Here is an 18,101-nt window from a genome sequence, read left to right as displayed (position 1 = left end):
CTACAATCAACAGGATGGGAGAGAACAGGCCTACAATCAACAGGACAGGGGAGAGAACAGGCCTACAATCAACAGGACAGGGGAGAGAACAGGCCTACAATCAACAGGACAGGGGAGAGAACAGGCCTACAATCAACACGACAGGGGAGAGAACAGGCCTACAATCAACAGGATGGGAGAGAACAGGCCTACAATCAACACGACAGAGGAGAGAACAGGCCTACAATCAACAGGACAGAGGAGAGAACAGGCCTACAATCAACAGGACAGGGGAGAGAACAGGCCTACAATCAACAGGACAGGGGAGAGAACAGGCCTACAATCAACAGGACAGAGGAGAGAACAGGCCTACAATCAACAGGATGGGAGAGAACAGGGCTACAATCAACAGGACAGGGGAGAGAACAGGCCTACAATCAACAGGACAGAGGAGAGAACAGGCCTACAATCAACAGGACAGGGGAGAGAACAGGCCTACAATCAACAGGATGGGAGAGAACAGGCCTACAATCAACAGGATGGGAGAGAACAGGCCTACAATCAACACGACAGGGGAGAGAACAGGGCTACAATCAACAGGACAGGGGAGAGAACAGGCCTACAATCAACAGGACGGGAGAGAACAGGCCTACAATCAACAGGACAGAGGAGAGAACAGGCCTACAATCAACAGGATGGGAGAGAACAGGCCTACAATCAACAGGACAGAGGAGAGAACAGGCCTACAATCAACAGGATGGGAGAGAACAGGCCTACAATCAACAGGAAGGGAGAGAACAGGCCTACAATCAACAGGACAGGGGAGAGAACAGGCCTACAATCAACAGGACAGGGGAGAGAACAGGCCTACAATCAACAGGACAGGGGAGAGAACAGGCCTACAATCAACAGGACAGGGGAGAGAACAGGCCTACAATCAACAGGACAGGGGAGAGAACAGGCCTACAATCAACAGGACAGAGGAGAGAACAGGCCTACAATCAACAGGACAGGGGAGAGAACAGGCCTACAATCAACAGGACAGGGGAGAGAACAGGCCTACAATCAACAGGATGGGAGAGAACAGGCCTACAATCAACAGGACAGGGAGAGAACAGGCCTACAATCAACAGGACAGGGGAGAGAACAGGCCTACAATCAACACGACAGGGGAGAGAACAGGCCTACAATCAACAGGACAGGGGAGAGAACAGGCCTACAATCAACAGGACAGGGGAGAGAACAGGCCTACAATCAACAGGACAGGGGAGAGAACAGGCCTACAATCAACACGACAGGGGAGAGAACAGGCCTACAATCAACAGGACAGGGAGAGAACAGGCCTACAATCAACAGGACAGGGGAGAGAACAGGCCTACAATCAACAGGACAGGGGAGAGAACAGGGCTACAATCAACAGGACAGGGGAGAGAACAGGCCTACAATCAACAGGACAGGGGAGAGAACAGGGCTACAATCAACAGGACAGGGAGAGAACAGGCCTACAATCAACAGGACAGGGGAGAGAACAGGGCTACAATCAACAGGACAGGGGAGAGAACAGGCCTACAATCAACAGGACAGGGGAGAGAACAGGCCTACAATCAACAGGACAGGGGAGAGAACAGGGCTACAATCAACAGGACAGGGGAGAGAACAGGCCTACAATCAACAGGACAGAGGAGAGAACAGGCCTACAATCAACAGGACAGGGGAGAGAACAGGCCTACAATCAACAGGACAGAGGAGAGAACAGGCCTACAATCAACAGGACAGAGGAGAGAACAGGGCTACAATCAACAAGACAGGGAGAGAACAGGCCTACAATCAACACGACAGGGGAGAGAACAGGGCTACAATCAACAGGATGGGAGAGAACAGGCCTACAATCAACAGGACAGGGAGAGAACAGGCCTACAATCAACAGGATGGGAGAGAACAGGCCTACAATCAACAGGACAGGGGAGAGAACAGGCCTACAATCAACAGGACAGGGGAGAGAACAGGCCTACAATCAACAGGACAGGGGAGAGAACAGGCCTACAATCAACAGGACAGGGGAGAGAACAGGCCTACAATCAACACGACAGGGGAGAGAACAGGCCTACAATCAACAGGACAGGGGAGAGAACAGGCCTACAATCAACAGGACAGGGGAGAGAACAGGGCTACAATCAACATGATGGGAGAGAACAGGCCTACAATCAACAGGACAGAGGAGAGAACAGGGCTACAATCAACAGGACAGGGGAGAGAACAGGCCTACAATCAACAGGACAGGGGAGAGAACAGGCCTACAATCAACAGGACAGGGGAGAGAACAGGCCTACAATCAACAGGACAGGGGAGAGAACAGGCCTACAATCAACAGGACAGGGGAGAGAACAGGCCTACAATCAACAGGACAGGGAGAGAACAGGCCTACAATCAACACGACAGGGAGAGAACAGGCCTACAATCAACAGGACAGGGGAGAGAACAGGGCTACAATCAACAGGACAGAGGAGAGAACAGGCCTACAATCAACAGGACAGGGGAGAGAACAGGCCTACAATCAACAGGACAGAGGAGAGAACAGGCCTACAATCAACACGACAGGGGAGAGAACAGGCCTACAATCAACAGGACAGGGGAGAGAACAGGCCTACAATCAACAGGACAGGGGAGAGAACAGGCCTACAATCAACAGGACAGGGGAGAGAACAGGCCTACAATCAACAGGATGGGAGAGAACAGGGCTACAATCAACAGGACAGGGGAGAGAACAGGGCTACAATCAACAGGACAGGGGAGAGAACAGGCCTACAATCAACAGGACAGGGGAGAGAACAGGCCTACAATCAACAGGACAGGGGAGAGAACAGGGCTACAATCAACAGGATGGGAGAGAACAGGGCTACAATCAACAGGATGGGAGAGAACAGGGCTACAATCAACAGGATGGGAGAGAACAGGGCTACAATCAACAGGACAGGGGAGAGAACAGGGCTACAATCAACATGAGGTGAGAAAACAGGGCTACAATCAACAGGACAGAGGAGAGAACAGGGCTACAATCAACAGGATGGGAGAGAACAGGGCTACAATCAACAGGATGGGAGAGAACAGGGCTACAATCAACAGGATGGGAGAGAACAGGGCTACAATCAACAGGACAGGGGAGAGAACAGGCCTACAATCAACAGGACAGGGGAGAGAACAGGGCTACAATCAACAGGACAGGGGAGAGAACAGGGCTACAATCAACAGGACAGGGGAGAGAACAGGCCTACAATCAACAGGATGGGAGAGAACAGGCCTACAATCAACAGGATGGGAGAGAACAGGGCTACAATCAACAGGATGGGAGAGAACAGGGCTACAATCAACATGATGTGAGAAAACAGGGCTACAATCAACAGGACAGAGGAGAGAACAGGGCTACAATCAACAGGATGGGAGAGAACAGGGCTACAATCAACATGATGTGAGAAAACAGGGCTACAATCAACAGGATAGGAGAGAACAGGGCTACAATCAACAGGACAGGGGAGAGAACAGGCCTACAATCAACAGGACAGGGGAGAGAACAGGCCTACAATCAACAGGACAGGGGAGAGAACAGGGCTACAATCAACAGGATGGGAGAGAACAGGGCTACAATCAACAGGATGGGAGAGAACAGGGCTACAATCAACAGGACAGGGGAGAGAACAGGCCTACAATCAACACGACAGGGGAGAGAACAGGGCTACAATCAACAGGATGGGAGAGAACAGGCCTACAATCAACAGGACAGGGGAGAGAACAGGCCTACAATCAACAGGACAGGGGAGAGAACAGGGCTACAATCAACAGGACAGGGGAGAGAACAGGGCTACAATCAACAGGATGGGAGAGAACAGGGCTACAATCAACAGGACAGAGGAGAGAACAGGGCTACAATCAACAGGATGGGAGAGAACAGGCCTACAATCAACAGGATGGGAGAGAACAGGGCTACAATCAACAGGACAGGGGAGAGAACAGGCCTACAATCAACAGGACAGAGGAGAGAACAGGCCTACAATCAACAGGACAGGGGAGAGAACAGGCCTACAATCAACAGGACAGGGGAGAGAACAGGCCTACAATCAACAGGACAGAGGAGAGAACAGGCCTACAATCAACAGGACAGAGGAGAGAACAGGCCTACAATCAACAGGACAGGGAGAGAACAGGCCTACAATCAACAGGACAGGGGAGAGAACAGGCCTACAATCAACAGGAGGGGAGAGAACAGGCCTACAATCAACAGGATGGGAGAGAACAGGCCTACAATCAACAGGATGGGAGAGAACAGGCCTACAATCAACAGGACAGGGGAGAGAACAGGCCTACAATCAACAGGACAGGGGAGAGAACAGGCCTACAATCAACAGGACAGGGGAGAGAACAGGGCTACAATCAACAGGACAGGGGAGAGAACAGGGCTACAATCAACAGGACAGGGGAGAGAACAGGCCTACAATCAACAGGATGGGAGAGAACAGGCCTACAATCAACACGACAGGGGAGAGAACAGGGCTACAATCAACAGGACAGGGGAGAGAACAGGCCTACAATCAACAGGACAGGGGAGAGAACAGGCCTACAATCAACAGGATGGGAGAGAACAGGCCTACAATCAACAGGACAGGGGAGAGAACAGGCCTACAATCAACAGGAAGGGAGAGAACAGGGCTACAATCAACAGGACAGGGAGAGAACAGGCCTACAATCAACAGGACAGGGGAGAGAACAGGGCTACAATCAACAGGATGAGAGAGAACAGGCCTACAATCAACACGACAGGGGAGAGAACAGGCCTACAATCAACAGGACAGGGGAGAGAACAGGGCTACAATCAACAGGATGGGAGAGAACAGGGCTACAATCAACAGGATGAGAGAGAACAGGCCTACAATCAACACGACAGGGGAGAGAACAGGGCTACAATCAACAGGACATGGGAGAGAACAGGCCTACAATCAACAGGATGGGAGAGAACAGGCCTACAATCAACACGACAGGGGAGAGAACAGGCCTACAATCAACAGGATGGGAGAGAACAGGGCTACAATCAACAGGATGAGAGAGAACAGGCCTACAATCAACACGACAGGGGAGAGAACAGGGCTACAATCAACAGGACATGGGAGAGAACAGGCCTACAATCAACAGGATGGGAGAGAACAGGCCTACAATCAACAGGATGGGAGAAAACAGGCCTACAATCAACAGGACAGAGGAGAGAACAGGCCTACAATCAACAGGATGGGAGAAAACAGGCCTACAATCAACAGGACAGGGGAGAGAACAGGCCTACAATCAACAGGATGGGAGAAAACAGGCCTACAATCAACAGGACAGGGGAGAGAACAGGCCTACAATCAACAGGACAGAGGAGAAAACAGGCCTACAATCAACAGGATGGGAGAGAACAGGCCTACAATCAACAGGACAGGGGAGAGAACAGGGCTACAATCAACAGGATGGGAGAGAACAGGCCTACAATCAACAGGATGGGAGAAAACAGGGCTACAATCAACAGGACAGGGGAGAGAACAGGGCTACAATCAACAGGACAGAGGAGAAAACAGGCCTACAATCAACAGGATGGGAGAGAACAGGCCTACAATCAACAGGACAGAGGAGAAAACAGGCCTACAATCAACAGGATGGGAGAGAACAGGCCTACAATCAACAGGACAGGGAGAGAACAGGGCTACAATCAACAGGATGGGAGAGAACAGGCCTACAATCAACAGGATGGGAGAAAACAGGGCTACAATCAACAGGACAGGGGAGAGAACAGGGCTACAATCAACAGGATGGGAGAAAACAGGCCTACAATCAACAGGACAGGGGAGAGAACAGGCCTACAATCAACAGGACAGAGGAGAGAACAGGTCTACAATCAACAGGATGGGAGAGAACAGGCCTACAATCAACAGGATGGGAGAAAACAGGGCTACAATCAACAGGACAGGGGAGAGAACAGGGCTACAATCAACAGGATGGGAGAAAACAGGCCTACAATCAACAGGACAGGGGAGAGAACAGGCCTACAATCAACAGGACAGAGGAGAGAACAGGGCTACAATCAACAGGATGGGAGAAAACAGGCCTACAATCAACAGGACAGGGGAGAGAACAGGCCTACAATCAACAGGACAGGGGAGAGAACAGGCCTACAATCAACAGGACATGGGAGAGAACAGGCCTACAATCAACAGGATGGGAGAGAACAGGCCTACAATCAACAGGACAGGGGAGAGAACAGGCCTACAATCAACAGGACAGAGGAGAGAACAGGCCTACAATCAACAGGACAGGGAGAGAACAGGCCTACAATCAACAGGACAGGGAGAAAACAGGCCTACAATCAACAGGACAGGGGAGAGAACAGGCCTACAATCAACAGGACAGAGGAGAGAACAGGGCTACAATCAACAGGACAGGGGAGAGAACAGGGCTACAATCAACAGGATGGGAGAGAACAGGCCTACAATCAACACGACAGGGGAGAGAACAGGGCTACAATCAACAGGATGGGAGAGAACAGGGCTACAATCAACAGGACAGGGGAGAGAACAGGCCTACAATCAACAGGATGGGAGAGAACAGGGCTACAATCAACAGGACAGGGGAGAGAACAGGGCTACAATCAACAGGACAGGGGAGAGAACAGGCCTACAATCAACAGGACAGGGGAGAGAACAGGCCTACAATCAACACGACAGAGGAGAGAACAGGCCTACAATCAACAGGACAGGGGAGAGAACAGGCCTACAATCAACAGGACAGGGGAGAGAACAGGCCTACAATCAACACGACAGGGGAGAGAACAGGCCTACAATCAACAGGACAGGGGAGAGAACAGGCCTACAATCAACACGACAGAGGAGAGAACAGGCCTACAATCAACAGGACAGGGGAGAGAACAGGCCTACAATCAACAGGACAGGGGAGAGAACAGGCCTACAATCAACAGGATGGGAGAGAACAGGGCTACAATCAACAGGACAGGGGAGAGAACAGGGCTACAATCAACAGGACAGAGGAGAGAACAGGCCTACAATCAACAGGATGGGAGAGAACAGGCCTACAATCAACAGGACAGGGGAGAGAACAGGCCTACAATCAACAGGACAGGGGAGAGAACAGGCCTACAATCAACAGGACAGGGGAGAGAACAGGCCTACAATCAACAGGACAGGGGAGAGAACAGGCCTACAATCAACAGGACAGGGGAGAGAACAGGCCTACAATCAACATGATGGGAGAGAACAGGCCTACAATCAACAGGACAGGGGAGAGAACAGGCCTACAATCAACAGGATGGGAGAGAACAGGGCTACAATCAACAGGATGGGAGAAAACAGGCCTACAATCAACAGCTGGACCATAGCAGGAACAACATCTGGACCAGAGCAGGAACAACAGCTGGACCAGAGCAGGAACAACACCTGGACCAGAGCAGGAACAACATCTGGACCAGAGCAGGAACAACAGCTGGACCAGAGCAGGAACAACAGCTGGACCAGAGCAGGAACAACATCTGGACCAGAGCAGGAACAACATCTGGACCAGAGCAGGAACAACAGCTGGACCAGAGCAGGAACAACATCTGGACCAGAGCAGGAACAACAGCTGGACCAGAGCAGGAACAACATCTGGACCAGAGCAGGAACAACATCTGGACCAGAGCAGGAACAACAGCTGGACCAGAGCATGAACAACAGCTGGACCAGAGCAGGAACAACATCTGGACCAGAGCAGGAACAACAGCTGGACCAGAGCAGGAACAACATCTGGACCAGAGCAGGAACAACATCTGGACCAGAGCAGGAACAACAGCTGGACCAGAGCAGGAACAACAGCTGGACCAGAGCATGAACAACAGCTGGACCAGAGCAGGAACAACATCTGGACCAGAGCAGGAACAACAGCTGGACCAGAGCAGGAACAACATCTGGACCAGAGCAGGAACAACATCTGGACCAGAGCAGGAACAACAGCTGGACCAGAGCAGGAACAACAGCTGGACCAGAGCAGGAACAACAGCTGGACCAGAGCAGGAACAACATCTGGACCAGAGCAGGAACAACATCTGGACCAGAGCAGGAACAACAGCTGGACCAGAGCAGGAACAACATCTGGACCAGAGCAGGAACAACATCTGGACCAGAGCAGGAACAACAGCTGGACCAGAGCAGGAACAACAGCATACCTACCTACATTTCTGCTGACTCGTGGTTTTCAAAGCAAAACATTTGCCCTATTTTGCCCTTTTGTGTTCACAGCTAATCTGTTTGAGTTTCCTTGTGAAAAGAATTGTCAAGCACATCCATTCAATCCATGCAAACACACACTGAGAGGCCTTGCGAGCGCAATAAGCTGAGACACATGGGACGGGAGGACATGTATAGACATTGGACACCGATATTGCAGACACACACACACACACACACACACACACACACACACACACACACACACACACACACACACACACACACACACACACACACACACACACACACACACACACACACACACACACACACACACACACACACACACACACACACACACACACACACACACTCATCCCAGATTTTGGGATTAAAAGGGACTCTATTAAATGAACAAGGTGTCAGAGTTGAAACTCAAACCGTTTTAAAGTGGACATGAGCTGAGTGTTCAGTTGGGTATGGGCATGCTCATATCTGGGATTAAACTCCCGGCACTGAGGTCTACAACAGAGAACCTCTCTCTACTGTGACATCAAGTATCTAGCCTGACACCATGAGCGTTCCCACCTACTTTAGCACAGGGTTAACAGGTGCAATGAGGCCAAATGAACCACGGGCCAGGGTTTAAACCACAGTTATCAAATTAAATCACATTTTATTTGGTCGTATACACATATTTTGCAGATGTTATTTCAGGTGTAGTGAAATGCTTATGTTCCTAACTCGAAGAGTGCAGTACAATCTATGCAATGCACAACAATATGAAGAGTAAAATAAATATAGAAATATTTAGGAAACTATTGTCGGACTATAAATATATATGTGTGTGATGGGATGTAAAGACATTATGGACCGTATATGGATAGAATATATAGTATATCTGTAGGATATGTGGATAGAATATATAGTATATCTGTAGGATATGTGGATAGAATATATAGTATATCTGTAGGATACGTGGATAGAATATATAGTATATCTGTAGGATACGTGGATAGAATATATAGTATATCTGTAGGATACATGGATAGAATATGTAGTATATCTGTAGGATATGTGGATAGAATATATAGTATATCTGTAGGATATGTGGATAGAATATATAGTATATCTGTAGGATATGTGGATAGAATATATAGTATATCTGTAGAATACATGGATAGAATATATAGTATATCTGTAGGATATGTGGATAGAATATATAGTATATCTGTAGGATATGTGGATAGAATATATAGTATATCTGTAGGATATGTGGATAGAATATATAGTATATCTGTAGGATATGTGGATAGAATATATAGTATATCTGTAGGATACATGGATAGAATATATAGTATATCTGTAGGATATGTGGATAGAATATATAGTATATCTGTAGGATATATGGATAGAATATATAGTATATCTGTAGGATATGTGGATAGAATATATAGTATATCTGTAGAATACATGGATAGAATATATAGTATATCTGTAGGATATGTGGATAGAATATATAGTATATCTGTAGGATATGTGGATAGAATATATAGTATATCTGTAGGATATGTGGATAGAATATATAGTATATCTGTAGGATATGTGGATAGAATATATAGTATATCTGTAGAATACATGGATAGAATATATAGTATATCTGTAGGATATGTGGATAGAATATATAGTATATCTGTAGGATATGTGGATAGAATATATAGTATATCTGTAGGATATGTGGATAGAATATATAGTATATCTGTAGGATATGTGGATAGAATATATAGTATATCTGTAGAATACATGGATAGAATATGTAGTATATCTGTAGAATACATGGATAGAATATGTAGTATATCTGTAGAATACATGGATAGAATATATAGTATATCTGTAGGATATGTGGATAGAATATATAGTATATCTGTAGGATATGTGGATAGAATATATAGTATATCTGTAGAATACATGGATAGAATATATAGTATATCTGTAGAATACATGGATAGAATATATAGTATATCTGTAGGATATGTGGATAGAATATATAGTATATCTGTAGAATACATGGATAGAATATGTAGTATATCTGTAGAATACATGGATAGAATATGTAGTATATCTGTAGAATACATGGACAGAATATGTAGTATATGTGTAGGATAGAATAGTATATGTACAGCAATAGTTGAATAGAATGGCCTTGACTAGAATATAGTATATCCATATAGCATATATATATCCATATGAAATGGAAACATTATTAAAGTGACCAGTGTTCCATTATTAAAGTGACCAGTGTTCCATTATTAAAGTGACCAGTGTTCCATTATTAAAGTGACCAGTGTTCCATTATTAAAGTGACCAGTGTTCCATTATTAAAGTGACCAGTGTTCCATTATTAAAGTGACCAGTGTTCCATTATTAAAGTGACCAGCGTTCCATTATTAAAGTGACCAGTGTTCCATTATTAAAGTGACCAGTGTTCCATTATTAAAGTGACCAACGTTCCATTATTAAAGTGACCAGTGTTCCATTATTAAAGTGACCAGTGTTCCATTATTAAAGTGACCAGTGTTCCATTATTAAAGTGACCAGTGTTCCATTATTAAAGTGACCAGTGTTCCATTATTAAAGTGACCAGTGTTCCATTATTAAAGTGACCAGTGTTCCATTATTAAAGTGACCAGTGTTCCATTATTAAAGTGACCAGTGTTCCATTATTAAAGTGACCAGTGTTCCATTATTAAAGTGACCAATGTTCCATTATTAAACTGATCAGTGTTCCATTATTAAAGTGACCAGTGTTCCATTATTAAAGTGACCAGTGTTCCATTATTAAAGTAACCAGTGTTCCATTATTAAAGTGACCAGTGTTCCATTATTAAAGTGACCAGTGTTCCATTATTAAAGCGACCAGTGTTCCATTATTAAAGTGACCAGTGTTCCATTATTAAAGTGACCAGTGTTCCATTATTAAAGTGACCAGTGTTCCATTATTAAAGTGACCAGTGTTCCATTATTAAAGTGACCAGTGTTCCCTTATTAAAGCGACCAGTGTTCCATTATTAAAGCGACCAGTGTTACATTATTAAAGTGACCAGTGTTCCCTTATTAAAGTGACCAGTGTTCCGTTATTAAAGTGACCAATGTTCCATTATTAAACTGATCAGTGTTCCATTATTAAACTGATCAGTGTTCCATTATTAAAGTGACCAGTGTTCCATTATTAAAGTGACCAGTGTTCCATTATTAAAGGACCAGTGTTCCATTATTAAAGTGACCAGTGTTCCATTATTAAAGTGACCAGTGTTCCATTATTAAAGTGACCAGTGTTCCATTATTAAAGTGACCAGTGTTCCATTATTAAAGTGACCAGCGTTCCATTATTAAAGTGACCAGTGTTCCCTTCTTAAAGTGACCAGTGTTACATTATTAAAGTGACCAGTGTTCCATTATTAAAGTGACCAGTGTTCCATTATTAAAGTGACCAGTGTTCCATTATTAAAGTGACCAGTGCTCCATTATTAAAGTGACCAGTGTTCCATTATTAAAGAGACCAGGTTTCCATTATTAAAGTGACCAGTGTTCCATTATTAAAGTGACCAGGTTTCCATTATTAAAGTGACCAGGTTTCCATTATTAAAGTGACCAGGTTTCCCTTATTAAAGTGACCAGTGTTCCATTATTAAAGTAACCAGTGTTCCATTATTAAAGTGACCAGGTTTCCATTATTAAAGTGACCAGGTTTCCCTTATTAAAGAGACCAGTGTTCCATTATTAAAGTGACCAGTGTTACATTATTAAAGTGACCAGTGTTCCATTATTAAAGTGACCAGTGTTACATTATTAAAGTGACCAGTGTTCCATTATTAAAGTGACCAGGTTTCCCTTATTAAAGTGACCAGTTTTCCCTTATTAAAGTGACCAACCAGTGTTCCACTATTAAAGTGACCAGTGTTCCATTATTAAAGTGACCAATGTTCCATTATTAAACTGATCAGTGTTCCATTATTAAAGTGACCAATGTTCCATTATTAAACTGATCAGTGTTCCATTATTAAAGTGACCAGTGTTCCATTATTAAAGTGACCAGGTTTCCATTATTAAAGTGACCAGGTTTCCCTTATTAAAGTGACCAGTGTTCCATTATTAAAGTGACCAGTGTTCCATTATTAAACTGATCAGTGTTCCATTATTAAAGTGACCAGGTTTCCATTATTAAAGTGACCAGGTTTCCATTATTAAAGTGACCAGTGTTACATTATTAAAGTGACCAGGTTTCCATTATTAAAGTGACCAGGTTTCCATTATTAAAGTGACCAGTGTTCCATTATTAAAGTGACCAGGTTTCCCTTATTAAAGTGACCAGGTTTCCATTATTAAAGTGACCAGGTTTCCCTTATTAAAGTGACCAGTGTTCCCTTCTTAAAGTGACCAGTGTTCCATTATTAAAGTGACCAGTGTTCCCTTATTAAAGTGACCAGGTTTCCCTTATTAAAGTGACCAGTGTTCCATTATTAAAGTGACCAGTGTTCCATTATTAAAGTGACCAGTGTTCCATTATTAAAGTGACCAGTGTTCCATTATTAAAGTGACCAGTGTTCCATTATTAAAGTGACCAATGTTCCATTATTAAAGTGACCAATGTTCCATTATTAAAGTGACCAGGTTTCCATTATTAAAGGACCAGTGTTCCATTATTAAAGTGACCAATGTTCCATTATTAAAGGGACCAGTGTTCCATTATTAAAGTGACCAGTGTTCCATTATTAAAGGGACCAGTGTTCCATTATTAAAGTGACCAGTGTTCCATTATTAAAGTGACCAGTGTTCCATTATTAAAGGGACCAGTGTTCCATTATTAAAGTGACCAATGTTCCATTATTAAAGTGACCAGTGTTCCATTATTAAAGGGACCAGTGTTCCATTATTAAAGTGACCAATGTTCCATTATTAAAGTGACCAGTGTTCCATTATTAAAGTGACCAGTGTTCCCTTATTAAAGTGACCAGTGTTACATTATTAAAGTGACCAGGTTTCCATTATTAAAGTGACCAGTGTTCCATTATTAAAGGACCAGGTTTCCATTATTAAAGTGACCAGTGTTCCATTATTAAAGTGACCAGTGTTACATTATTAAAGTGACCAATGTTCCATTATTAAACTGATCAGTGTTCCATTATTAAAGTGACCAATGTTCCATTATTAAAGTGACCAGTGTTCCATTATTAAAGTGACCAGTGTTCCATTATTAAAGTGACCAGTGTTCCATTATTAAAGCGACCAGTGTTCCATTATTAAAGCGACCAGTGTTCCATTATTAAAGTGACCAGTGTTCCCTTATTAAAGTGACCAGGTTTCCCCTATTAAAGTGACCAGTGTTCCATTATTAAAGTGACCAGGTTTCCCTATTAAAGTGACCAGTGTTACATTATTATAGCGACCAGTGTTCCATTATTAAAGTGACCAATGTTCCATTATTAAACTGATCAGTGTTCCATTATTAAACTGATCAGTGTTCCATTATTAAAGTGACCAATGTTCCATTATTAAAGTGACAAGTGTTCCATTATTAAAGTGACCAATGTTCCATTATTAAAGTGACAAGTGTTCCATTATTAAAGTGACCAGTGTTCCATTATTAAAGTGACCAGTGTTCCATTATTAAAGTGACCAGTGTTACATTATTAAAGTGACCAGGTTTCCATTATTAAAGTGACCAGTGTTCCATTATTAAAGTGACCAATGTTCCATTATTAAAGTGACCAGTGTTCCATTATTAAAGTGACCAGGTTTCCCTTATTATAGTGACCAGTGTTCCATTATTAAAGTGAACAGTGTTACATTATTAAAGTGACCAGTGTTCCATTATTAAAGTGACCAGGTTTCCCTTATTATAGTGACCAGTGTTCCATTATTAAAGTGACCAATGTTACATTATTAAAGTGACCAGTGTTCCATTATTAAAGTGACCAGGTTTCCTTATTATAGTGACCAGTGTTCCATTATTAAAGTGAACAGTGTTACATTATTAAAGTGACCAGTGTTCCATTATTAAAGTGACCAGTGTTCCATTATTAAAGGGACCAGTGTTCCATTATTAAAGTGACCAGTGTTCCATTATTAAAGTGACCAGTGTTACATTATTAAAGTGACCAGTGTTCCCTTATTAAAGTGACCAGGTTTCCATTATTAAAGTGACCAGTGTTCCATTATTAAAGTGACCAGTGTTACATTATTAAAGAGACCAGGTTTCCCTTATTAAAGTGACCAGTGTTCCATTATTAAAGTGACCAGTGTTACATTATTAAAGTGACCAATGTTCCATTATTAAAGTGACCAGGTTTCCCTTATTAAAGTGACCAGTGTTCCATTATTAAAGTAACCAGTGTTCCATTATTAAAGTGACCAGTGTTCCATTATTAAAGTGACCAGTGTTCCATTATTAAAGTAACCAGTGTTCCATTATTATAGCGACCAGTGTTCCAATATTAAAGTGACCAGTGTTCCATTATTATAGCGACCAGTGTTCCATTATTAAAGTGACCATTGTTCCATTATTAAAGTGGATCCATGTCTATGTACACAGGGCAGCAGCCTCTAAGTTCCAGGGTGGAGTAACTGGGTGGTAGCCGACTAGTGACAGTGACTAAGTTCAGGCAAGGGTACTGGGTGGAGGTCAGCTAGTGATGGCTATTTAACAGTCTGATTGCCTTGAGATGGAAGCTGTTTTTACGTCACTCGGTCCAAGCTTTAATACACCTGTACTGACCTCGCCTTCTGGATGATAGCGGGGTAAAATGCCCATGGCTCGGGTGACTGAGGTCCTTGATGACCTTCTTGTGACACCGGCTGATGTAGATGTCCTGAAGGGCAGAGAGTGTGCCACCGGGTGTTGCATTGGGCTGACCGCACCACCCTCTTGAGACGGTTGCACTACCAGGCGGTGATACAGCCAGACAGGAAGCTCTCAGTGATACATCTGTAAAAGTTTTTGAGGTTCTTAGGAACTTGAAGCTTTTCACCTTCTCAAATGTGGCCCCGTCGACGTGGATGGGACTTGCTCCCTCTGCTGTCTACTGAAGTCCACGATCAGTTAAGGCCCTTTTTAGAATATGCAGTTTTTTAAAGCCACACAGGAATGTTGTTTGACGTTTGATATTGAGACCTTTGGGTCTGAAATAAGTGGAATTGTTACTTCACAGGTGCCAGGTAAGTTTCACTTCACACAACAAGACTGAGGAGTGAATTCTTCTTCTAGGGCTACATCCCAAATGGCACCCTGTTCCATATTTAGTGCACTACTAAATAGGCTCTACATGTCCTGGTAAAAAGTTTATGCAATACATAGGGAATAATGTTTATTTTGGGACATGAACTAGGTGTCTGACGCTAGCAAATGTTCTCATGCAGGGAACAATAATAGAGTAGAAAGTAGGACTTTGCCCTTGGTGTTGTGGAGAGGGACGAGCCGTGTTCCGTACGAGGGCAGCTTCATTCATCCCTGTTCTTACTCTGACTACAGCCGTTTTAAAATCTGAAGCTCTAATACTACAACACGGATCCCACACGCTTGTCCTTTCTGTTCTTCTCAGCACCAAACAAATACTGTTTTTGGACCTCAAATAGAATTCTCTGGTGTGTTAAAAATAATCTATTTGGAATGTTATGTAACTGTCTTTTGATTCCATAGAAATGTTCTTTAGTTCCAATGTCCGTTGTTTTGTAACCTCTTCCAACCTCTTGCTTCAGTTCCCTCCCTGACCCTGACTCTGGGGTCTCAGGAAGTGCAGATCCCTCCCTGACCCTGACACTGGGGTCTCAGGAAGTTCAGTTCCCTCCGTGACCCTGACTCTGGGGTCTCAGGAAGTGCAGTTCCCTCCCTGACCCTGACTCTGGGGTCTCAGGAAGTTCAGTTCCCTCCCTGACCCTGACTCTGGGGTCTCAGGAAGTGCAGTTCCCTCCCTGACCCTGACTCTGGGGTCTCAGGAAGTTCAGTTCCCTCCCTGACCCTGACTCTGGGGTCTCAGGAAGTTCAGTTCCCTCCCTGACCCTGACTCTGGGGTCTCAGGAAGTGCAGTTCCCTCCCTGACCCTGACTCTGGGGTCTCAGGAAGTGCAGTTCCCTCCCTGACCCTGACTCTGGGGTCTCAGGAAGTTCAGTTCCCTCCCTGACCCTGACTCTGGGGTCTCAGGAAGTTCAGTTCCCTCCCTGACCCTGACTCTGGGGTCTCAGGAAGTGCAGTTCCCTCCCTGACCCTGATTCTGGGGTCTCAGGAAGTTCAGTTCCCTCCCTGACCCTGACTCTGGGGTCTCAGGAAGTTCAGTTCCCTCCTGACCCTGACTCTGGGGTCTCAGGAAGTTCAGTTCCCTCCCTGACCCTGACTCTGGGGTCTCAGGAAGTGCAGTTCCCTCCCTGACCCTGACTCTGGGGTCTCAGGAAGTTCAGTTCCCTCCCTGACCCTGACTCTGGGGTCTCAGGAAGTGCAGTTCCCTCCCTGACCCTGACTCTGGGGTCTCAGGAAGTGCAGTTCCCTCCCTGACCCTGACTCTGGGGTCTCAGGAAGTGCAGTTCCCTCCCTGACCCTGACTCTGGGGTCTCAGGAAGTGCAGTTCCCTCCCTGACCCTGACTCTGGGGTCTCAGGAAGTGCAGTTCCCTCCCTGACCCTGACTCTGGGGTCTCAGGAAGTGCAGTTCCCTCCCTGACCCTGATTCTGGGGTCTCAGGAAGTGCAGTTCCCTCCCTGACCCTGACTCTGGGGTCTCAGGAAGTGCAGTTCTCTCCCTGACCCTGACCCTGACTCTGGGGTCTCAGGAAGTTCAGTTCCCTCCCTGACCCTGACTCTGGGGTCTCAGGAAGTGCAGTTCCCTCCTGACCCTGACTCTGGGGTCTCAGGAAGTGCAGTTCCCTCCCTGACCCTGACTCTGGGGTCTCAGGAAGTTCAGTTCCCTCCCTGACCCTGACTCTGGGGTCTCAGGAAGTGCAGTTCCCTCCTGACCCTGACTCTGGGGTCTCAGGAAGTGCAGTTCCCTCCCTGACCCTGATTCTGGGGTCTCAGGAAGTTCAGTTCCTTCCCTGACCCTGACTCTGGGGTCTCAGGAAGTGCAGTTCCCTCCCTGACCCTGATTCTGGGGTCTCAGGAAGTTCAGTTCCCTCCCTGACCCTGACTCTGGGGTCTCAGGAAGTTCAGTTCCCTCCCTGACCCTGACTCTGGGGTCTCAGGAATTCAGTTCCCTCCCTGACCCTGACTCTGGGGTCTCAGGAAGTGCAGTTCCCTCCCCTGACCCTGACTCTGGGGTCTCAGGAAGTTCAGTTCCCTCCCTGACCCTGACTCTGGGGTCTCAGGAAGTGCAGTTCCCTCCCTGACCCTGACTCTGGGGTCTCAGGAAGTGCAGTTCCCTCCCTGACCCTGACTCTGGGGTCTCAGGAAGTGCAGTTCCCTCCCTGACCCTGACTCTGGGGTCTCAGGAAGTGCAGTTCCCTCCCTGACCCTGACTCTGGGGTCTCAGGAAGTGCAGTTCCCTCCCTGACCCTGACTCTGGGGTCTCAGGAAGTGCAGTTCCCTCCCTGACCCTGATTCTGGGGTCTCAGGAAGTGCAGTTCCCTCCCTGACCCTGACTCTGGGGTCTCAGGAAGTTCAGTTCCCTCCCTGACCCTGACTCTGGGGTCTCAGGAAGTTCAGTTCCCTCCCTGACCCTGACTCTGGGGTCTCAGGAAGTTCAGTTCCCTCCCTGACCCTGACTCTGGGGTCTCAGGAAGTGCAGTTCCCTCCCTGACCCTGACTCTGGGGTCTCAGGAAGTGCAGTTCCCTCCCTGACCCTGACTCTGGGGTCTCAGGAAGTGCAGTTCCTCCCTGACCCTGACTCTGGGGTCTCAGGAAGT

At 45.7% G+C, this 18,101-nt stretch overlaps 1 protein-coding gene across 5 annotated transcripts; it reads left to right on the top strand.

Annotated features, from left to right (window-relative positions):
* Window positions 1-3,006: 3,006 nt before the first annotated feature.
* On the top strand, window positions 3,007-8,554 carry LOC127913858 (uncharacterized protein DDB_G0290685-like). Of its 5 annotated transcripts, none has more exons than XR_008086996.1 (3): window positions 3,007-3,353; window positions 3,386-3,445; window positions 5,288-5,378. XR_008086996.1 is itself a non-coding variant. In XM_052487386.1 (3 exons), exons 1-3 carry the CDS (start codon window positions 3,262-3,264, stop codon window positions 7,257-7,259), a joined length of 909 nt encoding a protein of 302 aa, XP_052343346.1. In that variant the 5' UTR covers window positions 3,007-3,261; the 3' UTR covers window positions 7,260-8,554. The 5 variants fall into 5 exon arrangements, 1 of the variants encoding a protein (XP_052343346.1); XR_008086995.1 differs by lacking the exon at window positions 5,288-5,378 and adding an exon at window positions 4,385-4,667; XR_008086997.1 differs by lacking the exon at window positions 5,288-5,378 and adding an exon at window positions 3,696-4,122.
* Window positions 8,555-18,101: the final 9,547 nt, after the last annotated feature.

This window comes from Oncorhynchus keta, chromosome 30 (assembly GCF_023373465.1).
Source record: "Oncorhynchus keta strain PuntledgeMale-10-30-2019 chromosome 30, Oket_V2, whole genome shotgun sequence".
Taxonomy (NCBI): Eukaryota; Metazoa; Chordata; class Actinopteri; order Salmoniformes; family Salmonidae; genus Oncorhynchus; species Oncorhynchus keta.
The sequence above is the reverse complement of the archived record's forward strand: the minus strand, read 5'-3'. Positions and strand labels throughout refer to the sequence as shown.

Excerpts from the sequence above, each read along its gene's own strand:
- LOC127913858 (XM_052487386.1), top strand. The coding sequence starts at position 3,262 with ATGGGAGAGAACAGGCCTACAATCAACAGGATGGGAGAGAACAGGGCT. Across the intron at positions 3,354-3,385 it reads AGGGCTACAATCAACATGAT|AGGAGAGAACAGGGCTACAA; the intron begins GTGAGAAAACAG and ends TCAACAGGACAG. Across the intron at positions 3,446-6,502 it reads AGGGCTACAATCAACATGAT|GGGAGAGAACAGGGCTACAA; the intron begins GTGAGAAAACAG and ends TCAACACGACAG.